Consider the following 13,714-nt stretch of genomic DNA (forward strand, 5'->3'; position numbering starts at 1 on the left):
ATCCCTTTTTTACCAAAGAGGAAGGCTACCATTAGAATTCCACCCTTTTTCTGAAAAGTTTTTTTTTTTTTTTTTTTTTTTAAACATTTCTGTTCGCTGGAGAGTTAATTATCTAACCAGGGGGACTGTCCAGGACAGTGTTTGATTTAAAAGGCTCGAGGCTTTAGGTGCTCAATTAAGTAGCTATCGGTCTCAGACTGGACTATAATGGGCTCTTTTCTCTTTAACTCAAGCAACAGGGAGATATACCCCAGGTCAGGCTAATTAAAGCCAGGGGAGTCTTTAATTGTGATGACAGAATCGGTTTCAGTTTCCTTTCTTTGGGTCCTCAGTCCAAGAAGGTCGTTAATATTTCAGCATTTGGGCAATGCAATCAATCACAAACATCAAGAGGTTCCTTATATGGGGAAAAGGGAGAAACTCCACCAAACCTCCACTTTAAAGGTGCTTTGCTCCTAGGAAAAACACCTTGAAGTGCCAGTACTGTTTGCCAGCTCCAGCTCTCCTTGCTGACAGAAAAGAGATGGAGAGCAAGTTGTATTTTTAGTTCAGTAATAATACTTAGCATCTTTCCCTAACTTCAGTGACCAATAGGTGGGCCTATTTTCCACTGCATTATTACTTCAAGCAAAATACATGCAATACTAGCGTTACCTGGCTGTTTTCTGAACTGCTTTCAGGCAAGGAGAGGTGCGTTTCTAAGAGTGTGGCTGAAAGGTATACATTTGTACCTGCAAGTAAATATCAGTAACCTATCTAGGAGAAAAATGCACATCCACAGCTACTGATCCAGATGCAATTGGTTTTCCAGCAGGTTCCTATATTTAATCTAAATTCTGCACCAGCTATATTAAATGTAACAAAGAAATGCAACCCAGAAATTATGCCTGGAGCCAAGTCCATTAAAGATACTTCAGAATAACTAGAGACCAAGCACCTTAAAAGCATCAGAAGCTATTGATACTTAAGAGGGGGGCTGTGAATAATCGCAACTGCTGCGTTAGAGAGGGGAGGGAAGGGAAAAAAAAAAAAATCAGCCAAATTACGCTTGGTTAATTCAGAGTAACAGATCTGCCCCCAAGTGAATTGGAGGCCTTGAATTAATTCTGTTATGACAAATCAAGATAAACGTTCCCCCTAAATTGCATGCGATTTAATTAATTTTTGAGATCCTCGGATTTTTTTTTTCCTAGCTAATAGTTCACATGCTCCTGTGCTGTCATTGTGCTTGAGTGGGCAGACTTCAAAGTGATATTAAATAACCAACTATTAGATTTACCTAGCACGTCCTATTGGAAAAGTGCCATTTAATTACCTAGCCTGTTCAATTAAAGGGACAGCATTCTCTGAATATAGCAGCTTGCTGTTGATTACCAGGGAAATGAACTCGCTGTCTGGCGGCGCCTCCGTTCCTAACGCTACCCCCTCCCCAAACACACCCTCCACCACCCACCAGCACCAGTCCCCCCGCCCCGGGCCCCCACCCACGGCCGCACGGCGCTCACTGCGGCTGCGGGCGCCACGTGAACCTCCTGAGCAGAGCCCAGAAAGAGAAAGCGCGACCCACTCGTCCAGCTCCCGCCCTGCGCTCGCCCCCTCGCGGGCCCGAGGCACCGGCCAAGCGCTTCCACTGCGGCCTTGGGCGCCACCGGCCCCTAGCCTGGCCCCCGCCCGGTCAAGCGAGCGAGAAGACGAGACCCGGCACGCCGAGAACCGCCAACCGGGCTTCCGGCGCGTTTCCTCGCCTCACAGGACCTGAAGCCCCACCCGTCGATCTCCCCGAACTTCCTCCTCTCGCTGCACTTTCCGCGCCAGTCTTCGGGCCGGAGGTGGGGGTAGAGAAGGAGGACTCGAAGAAAGAGAATCAGAGTTTCTGAAGCTACTTGGTGGCGCTGGGATTGAGCTGGGGGTTCCAGAACTGGGGGGTAGTTGGGGGAGGGCGCTGCTAAGGTTCGCCTACTTTTGTAATTTTGTAAGGTGGCCGGACCCGGCCGGCGTTGGCCCCTTTAAGACCCACCCTCCCCTTCCTCTCCCTTCACCCCCTCCTCGACGTTCCCTCTCTCTCTTAGAGGCCAATTTTGTTAATTAAATGTTTTGTTTGCGACGCAGCTCTCATTCATTGCGGACACGTCATTTGGAGCAGATCTAAGCCAGAGACCAGATCTCATTAGATAAAGCCCATCAGAACTAAGAAAATGGAGGAGCCACTAATTAAAGCTTTTAATTGTGCGGATTCGCTGCAGCAAGGTTTTATCTGAAATCTTGGGAGGGAGAAGAGGCAGAAGTTCAGTTCTGCCCAATCGACACTTGGTCGCGCAGGGGTAAGGGACTAGGGAAAAGCGGCACCCTCCTCCCCCAGCCCCCTCCCCTCCCGGGGCCTCTCCCAGCTCTCCCGAAGCTTTTTAGCCAGATCTTGGTTGTTTTCAAAAAAAAAACAACCACAACCTCAAAGTCAGACAGTTTAAAAGCCCCTTAATAAATCGCTCTGTGGTCCCAGCTAGAGCCATAGAGCCGAAGAGTCGCCTTCACCTGGTGGCCGGCGAGCGGATTAGTCCTGCTCCTCGGCGGCCCTCACTGCAGAATTGAAAGCGCCTTCAACAAGTGGACAGAGGGGAGGCTGGGGAGGGAGTAGCTGAGAGGGAAAGGAACACGCGCCTCCCCACCTTCCCACCCTTTTGACATCTTGGTGGGCAGAAGGAAGGAACACTGAAGGAAGTCTTAGGAGATCCCTTAAAAATGGGGAGTTGGGGAGGGGGCGGGGGGAAGATGCTGCTGCTAAGCTCTAAGCAGTGTGAGGAAAGGATCAATTTGGTACTGAGCTAGAACACATCTCTCCAGGACAAATCTAAGGTTCTCAGGGTATCCTCTGGTTCACCAGCAATGGTTCCAGTTTTCAGTAAGGAAAAAAGAAAGGAAAGGAGAATATGGACTCAATTAATTGATGTTTGGGGTTGGGCACACATCCTTCCTTTCTCCATTAAGCCACGAGAAAAACACCAAATGGGCATTGATATTTGTTCCCAAGAATAAGGAAAGAAATGGAAGTGATTCCCAGGAAGCCACTTGCCTAAACTTGTCCGGAGGGAATGCAAGTGGACCCATCTTCTTTTTAATTAGTGGTAATCAGAATGTTTTCTGAAGGCACATGGTAAGGAGATGAATCTGTACCATTCAGTGCTTCTGAACAGCACTGTCAATTTTTCCCCTTTAAGCCACCCTCCTTACCACAGTTTTGCTCTCTATTTAATTACAATACTGTCAAAGCTTATGGCATTGCTTGGAATGAGAATAAGAAAGCATTACACCCATGCTCCTGCTGGTTTTCCAACACTTCTAAAAAAACACTTTATGAAATTAATGCTGCCCTCTTAATTTAAAAATAAAAGCCCTCTCCCTTCCTATATACATATATTTTTAACTTTGCTGATTGAGGAGGCCAGTACTGCATTACTGGAAAACCAAATGTCACCTTATTCCATCATTTTACACTACTGATATCGCTGCGATAAACATAGCCATACTACTCAGCTCCGAATTGCACTGGGGTCTTTTGCAGTTTTAGACCCAGAGTGAGGGAATCACAATAGAGCTAAACTTCAAAAAAAAAAACCTCATCTATTGATTAACCCACATAGAAGAAAGAGCAAAAATGTTCTAATCTCTATAAAGAAAACGGTTTAGAGCAGAAATTCAAATAGAACGCAGTTCTTTAAAGTAAGCGGTATTCTAATATCAACCGTGTGGGCGTGGGTTTTTTTTTTTTAATTACTGGATGTTGAAACAGAACACCTCCTAGAAGCATTCATGTGCATCAGTCTATCAAACCATTTACTCAAATTAAATGTGTAATCCTTCAAATGCCTCCTTTCAAATTAATGAGTTTAAGTAGCTTGAGTTCACCTGAAAAGATCCTATAGGCACCTGACCTCCTGAATTCTTTCCATTAATTGCACTGAAACTTGTTGGAAAAGGCTGCTTACATGGGCATATGAATGTTCGTATACATTGCTTTAAAATGCAAGATTAGTATAATTCTATAGCCTCTTTTCCTAAATCTCTTGGGGATCAAGGGCAGTGATACAAATAACAAAAAACCCAAAATCTGAACATTCCTCAATTGAAAGCACTGCAAAATTTTACATCACAAACCACAGGCTAACACTGGAGTATTTCGAGCCTCCAAGTAACAGTACAAAAAGAGAAACATTACCATTAAGGTTTTTTTTTTTTTTTTCTTGTTTGGGTTCCTTTGCTACAAGAAAAATGACAAGTCTTTAAACTGATAGGTAACTAGCAGTTTTCACAAGGGGCACAAAGAATGAGTCAATTTTCTACTCAAGAAAGTTTAAGGTGCTTATGTAAATATCATAATCAGCCATCACCATTCGCAAATCATTTCTCACTAACCACACAAAATTTTAAGTCAATCTTTTGTCTCCGAGTTCCTGTGTGGGCCCCTACCTTGCTTTAAGAAAGCAGCTTAACTCCCACTAGAAATGTTTATTCTTAGTGGAGGGTCCAACTGGGGCTGACCACTTGAAACTCTGGTCCTGAGAGTGCGCAACCTTGGCACACCTAGCGGCCCAGTCCCACCAGATGTGCAGTTTTCAGTTAGTATGGCCTTCGCGATTAATCTGCCATTAAAAATTGGAGGACTAACACATGCTTCTTTAACCCTTAAATTTCAGCCAGCCAGGTTTTTGAGGTGTATTCTCAGAGGTGCCCTGTTCCTTTCCTTAAAATCCTTGGTAATCTTTGGCCTTGCTACTGCTCTGCCCGCAAATGTTGGGGAAAAGGCAGCCAAGTCTTACCTAATGTAGTCGTTTCTGCAAAGGATCATGCCGCTCTTGGTGTAACAGGACGTGCCGATGTCGCCCAGCTGCGCCTGGCAGCAGGAGCACTTGAGGCACCGGCTATGCCAGTAGCTGTCCATGGCATACAGCAGAAAGCGGTCCGCAATCTTGCCCCCGCAGCCTGCGCAACGCTTCCAGGAGAGGGAGCCGGCCGTCACTGGGGGCGGCTGGGAGCTGCTGCCCGGATTCACCATGGTCTGCAGAGGGCGGGAAGCAGACAGGGAGAGAGAGACAAAACAGGGGCGATGCAAAAGTTAGTAATCTCCGCGCTAGAGAGCGAACCCGTTCCCCCCCAGAGCTGCTGGAAGGAAGCAGCAGAGCAAGGGCGGGAAGGAGGAAGACGGGGAGAGGGAAGGAGGGAGTCTTGCCGGCAGCAGCCGCCTGTTTACTTTTCTCAAGCTTTGTTCTGGGGCCACGAGCTCCTCTCAACTTTCCAGCGCTCGCCGCCGCTGACAATTTCAGCTCGGGTACTGTCAAAACTCCGAGAGCCAGGCTCCGCCGCGCGCTCCACCCCTCGCGGCGCCTCCTCCCGGCCCCCGCCTCCGCCCACCGCCCCCTCCGCCCACCGCCCCCTCCTCCCCTCCTTCGCAGCCCGCCTCCAGCAAATGAGGGTCAAACCCACCCACCGCCGCGCCCGGCCCCTCCCCGGGCCCCGCCGAGCCTAGAGCGCTCGCCGAGGGGAGTGGGGAGGCGGCGGCCCCCGCCGGAGCCACGTTCCCTCCCGAGCTCTGCCCCGGGAAGTGCAGCTGCAGTTCACAAGTTGGAAATAGTTCGGCTTTCTGAAAGGGAAGGAGGGGAGGAACCAGCAGAGGGGAGATGGAGACCATGATGGTGGGAGGGAAGGCGAGGAGACGGTGTGTGTGTTTGGGGGGGGGGGGGGGGGGGGGGGGCGGGGGTGTAAAGTTGCGAAACTGGTTTTTCGTATTTTAAACAGCACCTTTCACATGCCATTGTGGTGACCGCCATCTCCCATTATTGTTCCAAATCTCATTTCATTTTGAAGATCAATCAGTGTTTTCTCTGGGTTTTCAGGACACAGGCAAGAATAATAGATCATTGAACTTTAGGATGCCTGTTAACTTCCTATACAAACACTCTCCACTTTGGTCTCACTAATCTGCCCTTGATCAGCAATTTAAATGCTAAAGCTTTGTTCCTCCAAAGGGGCGGGGGGAGCCAGGGGTACGTTACAGATAATATGCGAGAAGGAACTGTTTAAGGATGCACAAGTTATCTCCGAGCCAGTCCTGCCGTCACCAAAAACTGCTTTTAAAAATCCCCCACTCTTTCTAATGAATGTCACGAGAGAAGCAACTGGGGTATAATATAGGAATCAATTTATAAAGCTTAGCCTAAACCGATTAATTTGTTGCCTCCAATCCTGGGTCCAATAAAGTCCTCGTGTTCCTCCAGTCACTTATTCTATAAAAAGATCAAGTTATTTACTGCCAATTAAGCAGCCTGTTTTGTCTTTGTCCTCTGTAAGCCGAGAGTGTGGGCTCCCCTCGAGGCTCCCGGCTATCTGCTCAAGACATTCAGCTGATACCTCAGAAGGGAGAGGGCGAACTTTGCCTGTCCCCAGCCCAACTCGGCTACTGCAGGAGAAAAAAAAAAAAAAAAAAAATATGAGGGGAAGGGAACGAAACAAGGACTCGGGTTCCTTAAATAGGCCGATTTTAAACACATTTCCTCCGAAAGAGTCCCGGAACGTGTGTCCAGTGACCGCACAATAAACCAGAATAAGAACTGCACCAATTAAGCTGTAACAAAACCCTGAGACTTTGGAAACAGGACCACTCTAAAACCCATTAGCATTGCATTTATCCGAATGCATCATACCTTTATGTAAATTGATTTATCTGATGCATTTACTCGAGGAATTGCTTTTTGTTACAATTTGCCCTAACCCAAATGAATCTGCATTTCCTGCCCTAGGTCTTTAAACAACCCCCCCCCCCCCCGTTTTAATCGCTCCAAATTCCTTTTTAAAAGAGGAGAGGGAGGGAGGAGATTCCAAGCTCTTCCCCGCCCCCATCTTTGGTGAGAGGTAAATATATATGTATTTTTTTTTTAAAGGAAACACTACACTGAGAAAAGCATCCAGTAACCCCATTAGCTAAAGCTCTTAAGGACAAGCAATACCTTAATGCTGATTAAATCTAAAAGAGATGAATCAAGAGGACTGACCAGAAACTGACTCCCCTGATAACTAAGGACGGGCCCTCATCAAGTTTCATTTAGAGTTGGGGAAAAAAAAAGAAAGAAAGCTTTTAAGTTAAATAGGCTTATACTCTAGTAATTACATAGCCAAGCAATTTAGGTCCTGGGATAGTCAGTGAAATAGAAAGCAGAACTGGCAGCTAGAGGCAAAATCTGCCCCCCTTTAACAACGTCTCTGGTGTTTTTTAATGGAGACCAAGGGAGGGACAAACGTAGCGCTGGCAATTTGTAGTACAAAAATGGATGCTTAATTCATGTCTTGATTTTAATTAGGTGATTCACCGGATTTCTTCTGGATTGGAACAAAAGACTTATAAGCCAAGAGGAATTTTTTAAAAGAACCAGCAATACCCAATCTTGCTCACTTAGATCCTTTCTGCCACTGTTTCAAAAATAGTGTGTGTGTGGGGGGGGGTGGGGGGGTGGAGTGGAGGGTCGTGACTATTTCCCCCACACTACTTCTCAGACTTAAACCCTTATAGCACCTCCAGCCTTTCCCTTCGGAACTGAAAATATACCCACCCCCCCTCCAAGGTCTCCAACAGCCCCATCTCCAAGAAGAACCCTTTTGTAAGCAGGAACCGCTACAAAGCTGGCGGCCCGGGGCTGTCCTCCGTGCTAGCTCGCAGGCCGGCCTCGGTAGTTTCAGACTCGCGCATTATCTAAGCCGACGTATTGTTTACTTGCAATTTGGGACGGTCAAGGGAAGGAAGCCAAAGAAAACAGCCCCGGCCCAAATCGGCCCTCTCCTCTTTCTCCTCCCTCCCTGCCCGCGGCTCCCCAGCCGTCCCCTTACCTGCTTTTCCCCTATATTGCAATATTGCGAGAGGCGACGGCGGCGAAATGCGAGCGAAGCCGCTCGGCTTCCAAGGAAGGGGCGCCTCGGCTGGCGGAGCTGGAGGGAGGGGGGATGTTCTCGCAGAAGCAGGAAAGGGGAGGAGGGGGCTAAGGGCCGCTTTTTTTTTTTTTTTTTTTTAACGCGCAGCTCTGAGGCTAGGTTGGGGGGCCCCGCGTAAGTGGCGGGCGGCGGGGAGCAGAAGTGTCAGTCTCGGTCCTCGCCGTTCTCCTCCGCCTCCGGCTCCGCGCGAGCAGCTGCAGGAGCCCTCGGCCCGGGCAGCGCGGCGCAGCGGCAGCAACTGCTGCAATCGCTGCTGCAAGTTTGGCAATGTGGCTTCACTTTGTATATTCCCCCGCCCGGCGGCCCCCGCCCCGCCCGCGCTCCTCCTCCTCCACCTCCGCCTGCCTCCCTCCCGCGCGCCCGCCCGCTCGCTCGGGGCTGCTGGCGGCGGCAGCGGCTCGGCCGAGCTTCCTGCACCTCCAGCCGGGGAGCGGCCGCAGACACAACAGCCCCGGGAGCGGTGGCGGCGGCGGCCGCGGGGCGAGTGCTCCCGGGAGGCGGGGAGCTGTGGCCGGAGGGGCCCGGCGCGCCGGAGCCTGCGCCGCTGCCGGGGCTGCTGCTGCCCGGCTCGGAGGCGGCGGCGGTGGCGGCGGCGCTGGCCTCTAGCCGGCTCGCTCGCTCCCTCCGCGGCTCTTACACATGTGTTACTGACAGAGCAAAATCCCAACTACTCCCCGGCTCTGCCGCCGACGTCAGCGACCCTCAGCCACTGGGCGGCCGGATTGTTCAGGCGGAATAATAAAACCTGCCAATCCGGGCAAGGACAAAGGGATGACTGAAACGAGACTCCGGGGGCGGGGGAGAGAGCCAGGCGGAGGAGCGGGCCGAGGCTGGAGCGGGGAAGGGCCGGAATCAGGTGGGGAGAAGTCACCCGGGCGCGGCAAACCCTGCCGGGGCGGTCCCACGCGGCCCGGGAGTACGAGTCGAGGCACTGGGGACCCACTTGCCCTCCGTGCGCGCGAGGTATCCCCGGGACCCGCCCCAGTAGTCCCTCGGGGACAGCCAGTCCCTCGCGGAGACGAGCCCTTTAGGAAACTTACTTCACATCTGCCTTGGAAATGGGTCTCTGTTGGGGTAGGAAGGCTTTCCCGAGATCTCCGAGCTGTGGAGATCTGTGCTGTGTTTTTTGAGGTGTTTTTGTTTTTTAAATTCACCATGTTAGAGATTTATGAACCTTAGTGGAAGTTTAATTCACAAGGTAGAAACAGTCAGGAACTCAGTAGTTCTAAAACACTGCCTGTTTCCCATCAATCCATGTATAAACTAAGGGCCCATTAGGCATTTCATAGGTATTTATCAACGTTGGTAAAAAGATCACAGTCTACTTTCAAAGTTCAGGAAAACTTTAGGGAAAAAACCCTTGCCCCTTGTATCCACCCCACTGTAGAGGATGAGACGCCAAATTTCTCTTAGCCCTCAGAGTGATGGAAGTTATCGCAGTATTAGAAATCCCACAGCCTCTGGAGAGAAGAAAAGTTATTTCTAGTGTAAATCAAGTTTTGAGGAACGCTTTGAGGGTGGTAGCCTGAGTGTCTCATTCAGTTCAGCCTAGATGCTTAAATACCTAGTCCTTCAACTTTTATCTGCTCTGCCAAATAGGTTTAATAAATCTCCGATCTGAGGCTAATATTAGGTCTGATTATTATTAGTAAGTTCCAGAGAGATTTTTCTGGTGGAAATTATCATGAAAGTGCAAAGCCCTTCTGCTAAGTATCATTAAGTAAAACCAGTCTTGTGGGACAAGTTTTCATATTGTATTACACACAGCACTGCTAGATTGAGAAAAGGGACCTGCAGAAGAATCTAGCTACAGACAATGCAGATGTTCAACATCTATGGTTTTAGCGTCTGTTTGGGGGGATTTCTGTCTTTCAAACCATCAAAACTAAGTCTGCAAAAGAAACTATAGTCGTTGCCTACAACATCGAGCAGAGGACATTTTTAAATACCAGTTAGAACGCGCCTCTCTTTATATGTCTAGCACCTTGAAATGAAATGGCTTACTTGTATTGATTGGAACTTAAAATTTCATTTTTATGGTCAAATCACTATGTGCATGTATGAAAAATATTTTTTAATCTTTAAAACTATAATAATAATTAAAATGTTCTGGATAGAAAACAGCTGCAGATGGGTGTGATTAAAGAAGGCCAACTTAAAAAAATGTAATGTTCCTTGAAGGTTGGTAAAGAAAACTCAATTAAACCAAACGATGAAAGGAACCCAGTAAACAATAATACATTTTAATCCCCTGGTTCAGCTTCAATTTGTTAATAATTTATAATAATCAAAATGAGATGACACAAGATCTTAGTGGGCTGCAATTAAGTTCTGATTTGACCTGTGGAAGTAAATTTCCTGCTCTGGCCCTTCATTTTCTCATCCACAAATGAAGGAATCAAGCCAAATCATCTTTATCTTTCCTCTTTTTAAAAAAACATTATTTTCTACAGAACATTTAATACATAGGTCTGGAAGGAATTGTGGTGCTTTATTTCCCAAAGTACGTACACTAAAATAAAATCTTTATTTTAAAATGAAATGTTAGAAAACTAATCAAACATTAGATATCACGAAGTTATTATCCAAAGGATTATAGTTTCTATGGAAGGAAAGGAAGAGAAAAGGATGGATAAAACTTTGAATACAGATCTCTAGGCTTGGAGGGGCCTAGGAGATGGTGTTTTCACTCTGACTGTGAGTGGAGTGAAGACTTTACACATGTCCCTGCAGATTGGAGTTAGAGGATGTTACCAAAGACCTTTATTTCCTGATATTGTGGTTATAGAAATACAAAAGCGATGATGGCTAACAGTCTCTATTTAGAGGGGTAGGAAGTAAATACATTCCCTGTAATCAAAAACCAGGTGTACTTTAACCAGAGCGCCACCTCTGGGTAGTCTTTATTTCTGCATTCCTTGCACTTAGCAGTCCTTTCTCATCCGAGTAGTAGTAGTAGGATTTTGGTCTGCAAGAGCCTGCTATTAATAGAATGGGGTAGCAATGTTAATCTTTTATTTTCACTGATGCTAAATTTACAAAAACTGTGTAAATACATGTTCATTACAGGTAAGGCAGTTCTTTATTCAAGTGTTCTTCAAACTGATATAGAACAGTGCTCAAAATAATCCTGCTACTGCTGCTGCTAAGTTGCTTCAGTCGTGTCCGACTGTGTGCGACCCCATAGACGGCAGCCCACCAGGCCCCTCCGTCCATGGAATTTTCCAAGCAAGAGTACTGTAGTATATAGTAAAATTGCCTGAATTCAAAATAATAATGTTATAATATACCCAGCAGTTCAAGAAACCTCTTTTGATGTCATAGACTCATTTAGCTACTCACCTTAAATGACAAATAAGAATACAGTGCTTTGGAAAAGAAAGAGAAACTCAAATTATTTCTTTTCTTACATTCTAATTAAATGTATTGATCTTAGATCAAGCCCACATTCTCCCCACTCACCGCAAAATGCTTTGTCCATACCTTCCCTTCTTGTCCTCTCAGTCTTCCAATCATAATCATTCTTTTGTTCTCCAGGTGACGGTTCTCTGAGAATATCCTGTAGACACCCAGAGGTTCCACACAGACCCACGTCACCTTCTGTGCCCCCAGAAAGGCCAGATTATTTGATGCTGATATGGCAACTTCCACATCAAAGTGCCCCAGCTCTTGCTCAAGAATAAACAAACATTTAAACCTTTTAAAGGCAATGTAAAATTGTTTTTGAAGGCAGTCTTTTTAGAAAGCCCCGCCTTTTTTTTAATCTGCCTACCTTTATTGCTCTCATCATAAAGATCCCTTGAAATCAAAAGATTCAGTCAAAGTGAATCTGAAAAGCTTGAGTCTGGGACGATTTCAAAGTATAAAAGGTGTGGCGAGAAGAAGAGGCAATGATAGTTACCGACAGATGTCATAAGGAAGAAAGAAGACAAATGGCATGTAGGTGGCTGCCATTTTTCATGGTGGTGGTGTTGGCTAGGGAGTGGGAAGGTATTGCACAGTAGTAGAGACAGAGAGACTGCAGCATTTCAGTATAGGGATTCCTCTACATTGTGACACAAATGAATTTATCTATGAAACAGAAACAGGCTCACAGACATAGAGAACAGTGCTGTGGTTGCCAAGAGAGAGAGGGTGGGGGGTTTGAAATTAGCAGATGCAAACTATTCCAGTTGAGCTACTTCAAATCCTGAAAGATGATGCTGTGAAAGTGCTGCACTCAATATGCCAGCAAATTTGGGAAACTCAACAGTGGCCACAGGATTGGAAAAGGTCAATTTTCATTCCAATCCCAAAGAAAGGCAATGCCAAAGAATACTCAAAGTACCACACAATTGCACTCATCTCACATGCTAGCAAAGTAATGCTCAAAATTCTCCAAGCCAGGCTTCAACAGTACATGAACCATGAACTTCCAGATGTTCAAGCTGGATTTTAGGAAAGGCAGAAGAACCAGAGATCAGATTGCCAACATCTGTTGGATCATCAAAAAAGCAAGAGAGTTCCAGAAAAACATCTGTTTCTGCTTTATTGACTGTGCCAAAGCCTTTGACTGTGTGGATCACAACAAACTGCGGAAAATTATTCTAGAGATGGGAATACCAGACCACCTGACCTGCTTCATGAAAAATCTGTATGCAGGTCAAGAAGAAACAGTTAGAACTGGGCATGGAACAACAGACTGGTTCCAAATCAGGAAAGGAGTACATCAAGGCTATATATTGTCACCCTGCTTATTTAACTTATATGGAGAGTACATCATGCAAAATGCCGGGCTGGATGAAGCACAAGCTGGAACCAAGATTGCTGGGAGAAATATCAATAACCTCAGATACGCAGATGACACCACCTTTATGGCAGAAAGCAAAGAAGAACTAAAGAGCCTCTTAATGCAAGTGAAAGAGGAGATTGAAAAAGTTGGGTTAAAACTCAACATTCAGAAAACGAAGATCATAGCATCTGGTCCCATCACTTCGTGACAAATAGATGGGGAAACAATGGAAATAGTGAGAGACTTTATTTTAGGGGCTCCAAAATCACTGGAGATGGTGATTACAGCCAAGAAATTAAAAGACACTTGCTCCTTGGAAGAAACACTATGACCAACCTCAGTTCAGTTCAGTTGCTCAGTTGTGTCCGACTCTTTGCGACCCCATGGACTGCAGCACGCCAGGCTTCCCTGTCCCATCACCAACTCCCGGAGCTTACTCAAACTCATGTCCATCAAGTCAGTGATGCCATCTAAACATCTCATCCTCTGTTGTCCCCTTCTTCTCCTGCCTTCAATCAACCTAGACAGCATATTAAAAAGCAGAGACATTACTTTGCCAACAAAGGTCCACCTAGTCAAAGCTATGATTTTTCCAGTAGTCATGTATGGATGTGAGATTTGGACTATAAAGAAAGCTGAGCACCAAAGAATTGATGCTTTTGAACTGTGGTGTTGGAGAAGACTCTTGAGAGTCCCTTGGACTGCAAGGAGATCCAGCCTGTCAATCCTAAAGGGAATCAGTCCTGTATTAATTGGAAGGACTGATGCTGAAGCTGAAGTTCCAATACGTAGGCCACTTGATGCAAAGAACTGACTCATTGGAAAAGACCCTGATGCTGGGAAAGATTGAAGGCAGGAGGAGAAGGGGACGACAGAGGATGAGATGGCTGGATGGCATCACCGACTTGATGGGCCTGAGTTTGAGTGAACTCCGGGAGTTGGTGATGGACAGGGAAGCCTGGCGTACAGCAG

General features: G+C 46.7%; 1 protein-coding gene and 1 long non-coding RNA gene across 3 annotated transcripts in view; one reads left to right on the top strand and one right to left on the bottom strand.

Moving 5' to 3' along the window:
- The window catches only part of LMO4 (LIM domain only 4), a 16,815-nt gene extending 8,512 nt beyond the window's left edge, over positions 1-8,303 (bottom strand). Inside the window, exons 1-2 of one of the 2 annotated variants that reach the window (XM_027536646.1) lie at positions 7,870-8,303; positions 4,812-5,050 (exon numbers count right to left, since the gene is read on the bottom strand). In XM_027536646.1, coding sequence (XP_027392447.1) covers positions 4,812-5,047 — 236 coding nt within the window. In that variant the 5' untranslated portion in view covers positions 5,048-5,050; positions 7,870-8,303. Of the gene's footprint in view, positions 1-4,811; positions 5,051-5,242; positions 5,348-7,869 lie in introns of those variants that run through there. The other variant, XM_027536647.1, reaches the window with a different exon arrangement.
- A 465-nt stretch (positions 8,304-8,768) lies between these two features.
- Positions 8,769-11,676, top strand: LOC113890494. The gene is made up of 2 exons (XR_003510506.1): positions 8,769-8,827; positions 11,509-11,676. It is a non-coding gene; the product is annotated as an uncharacterized LOC113890494 (long non-coding RNA).
- Positions 11,677-13,714: the final 2,038 nt, after the last annotated feature.

The sequence above is a fragment of the Bos indicus x Bos taurus genome, chromosome 3, assembly GCF_003369695.1.
Source record: "Bos indicus x Bos taurus breed Angus x Brahman F1 hybrid chromosome 3, Bos_hybrid_MaternalHap_v2.0, whole genome shotgun sequence".
NCBI classification, from domain to species: domain Eukaryota; kingdom Metazoa; phylum Chordata; class Mammalia; order Artiodactyla; family Bovidae; genus Bos; species Bos indicus x Bos taurus.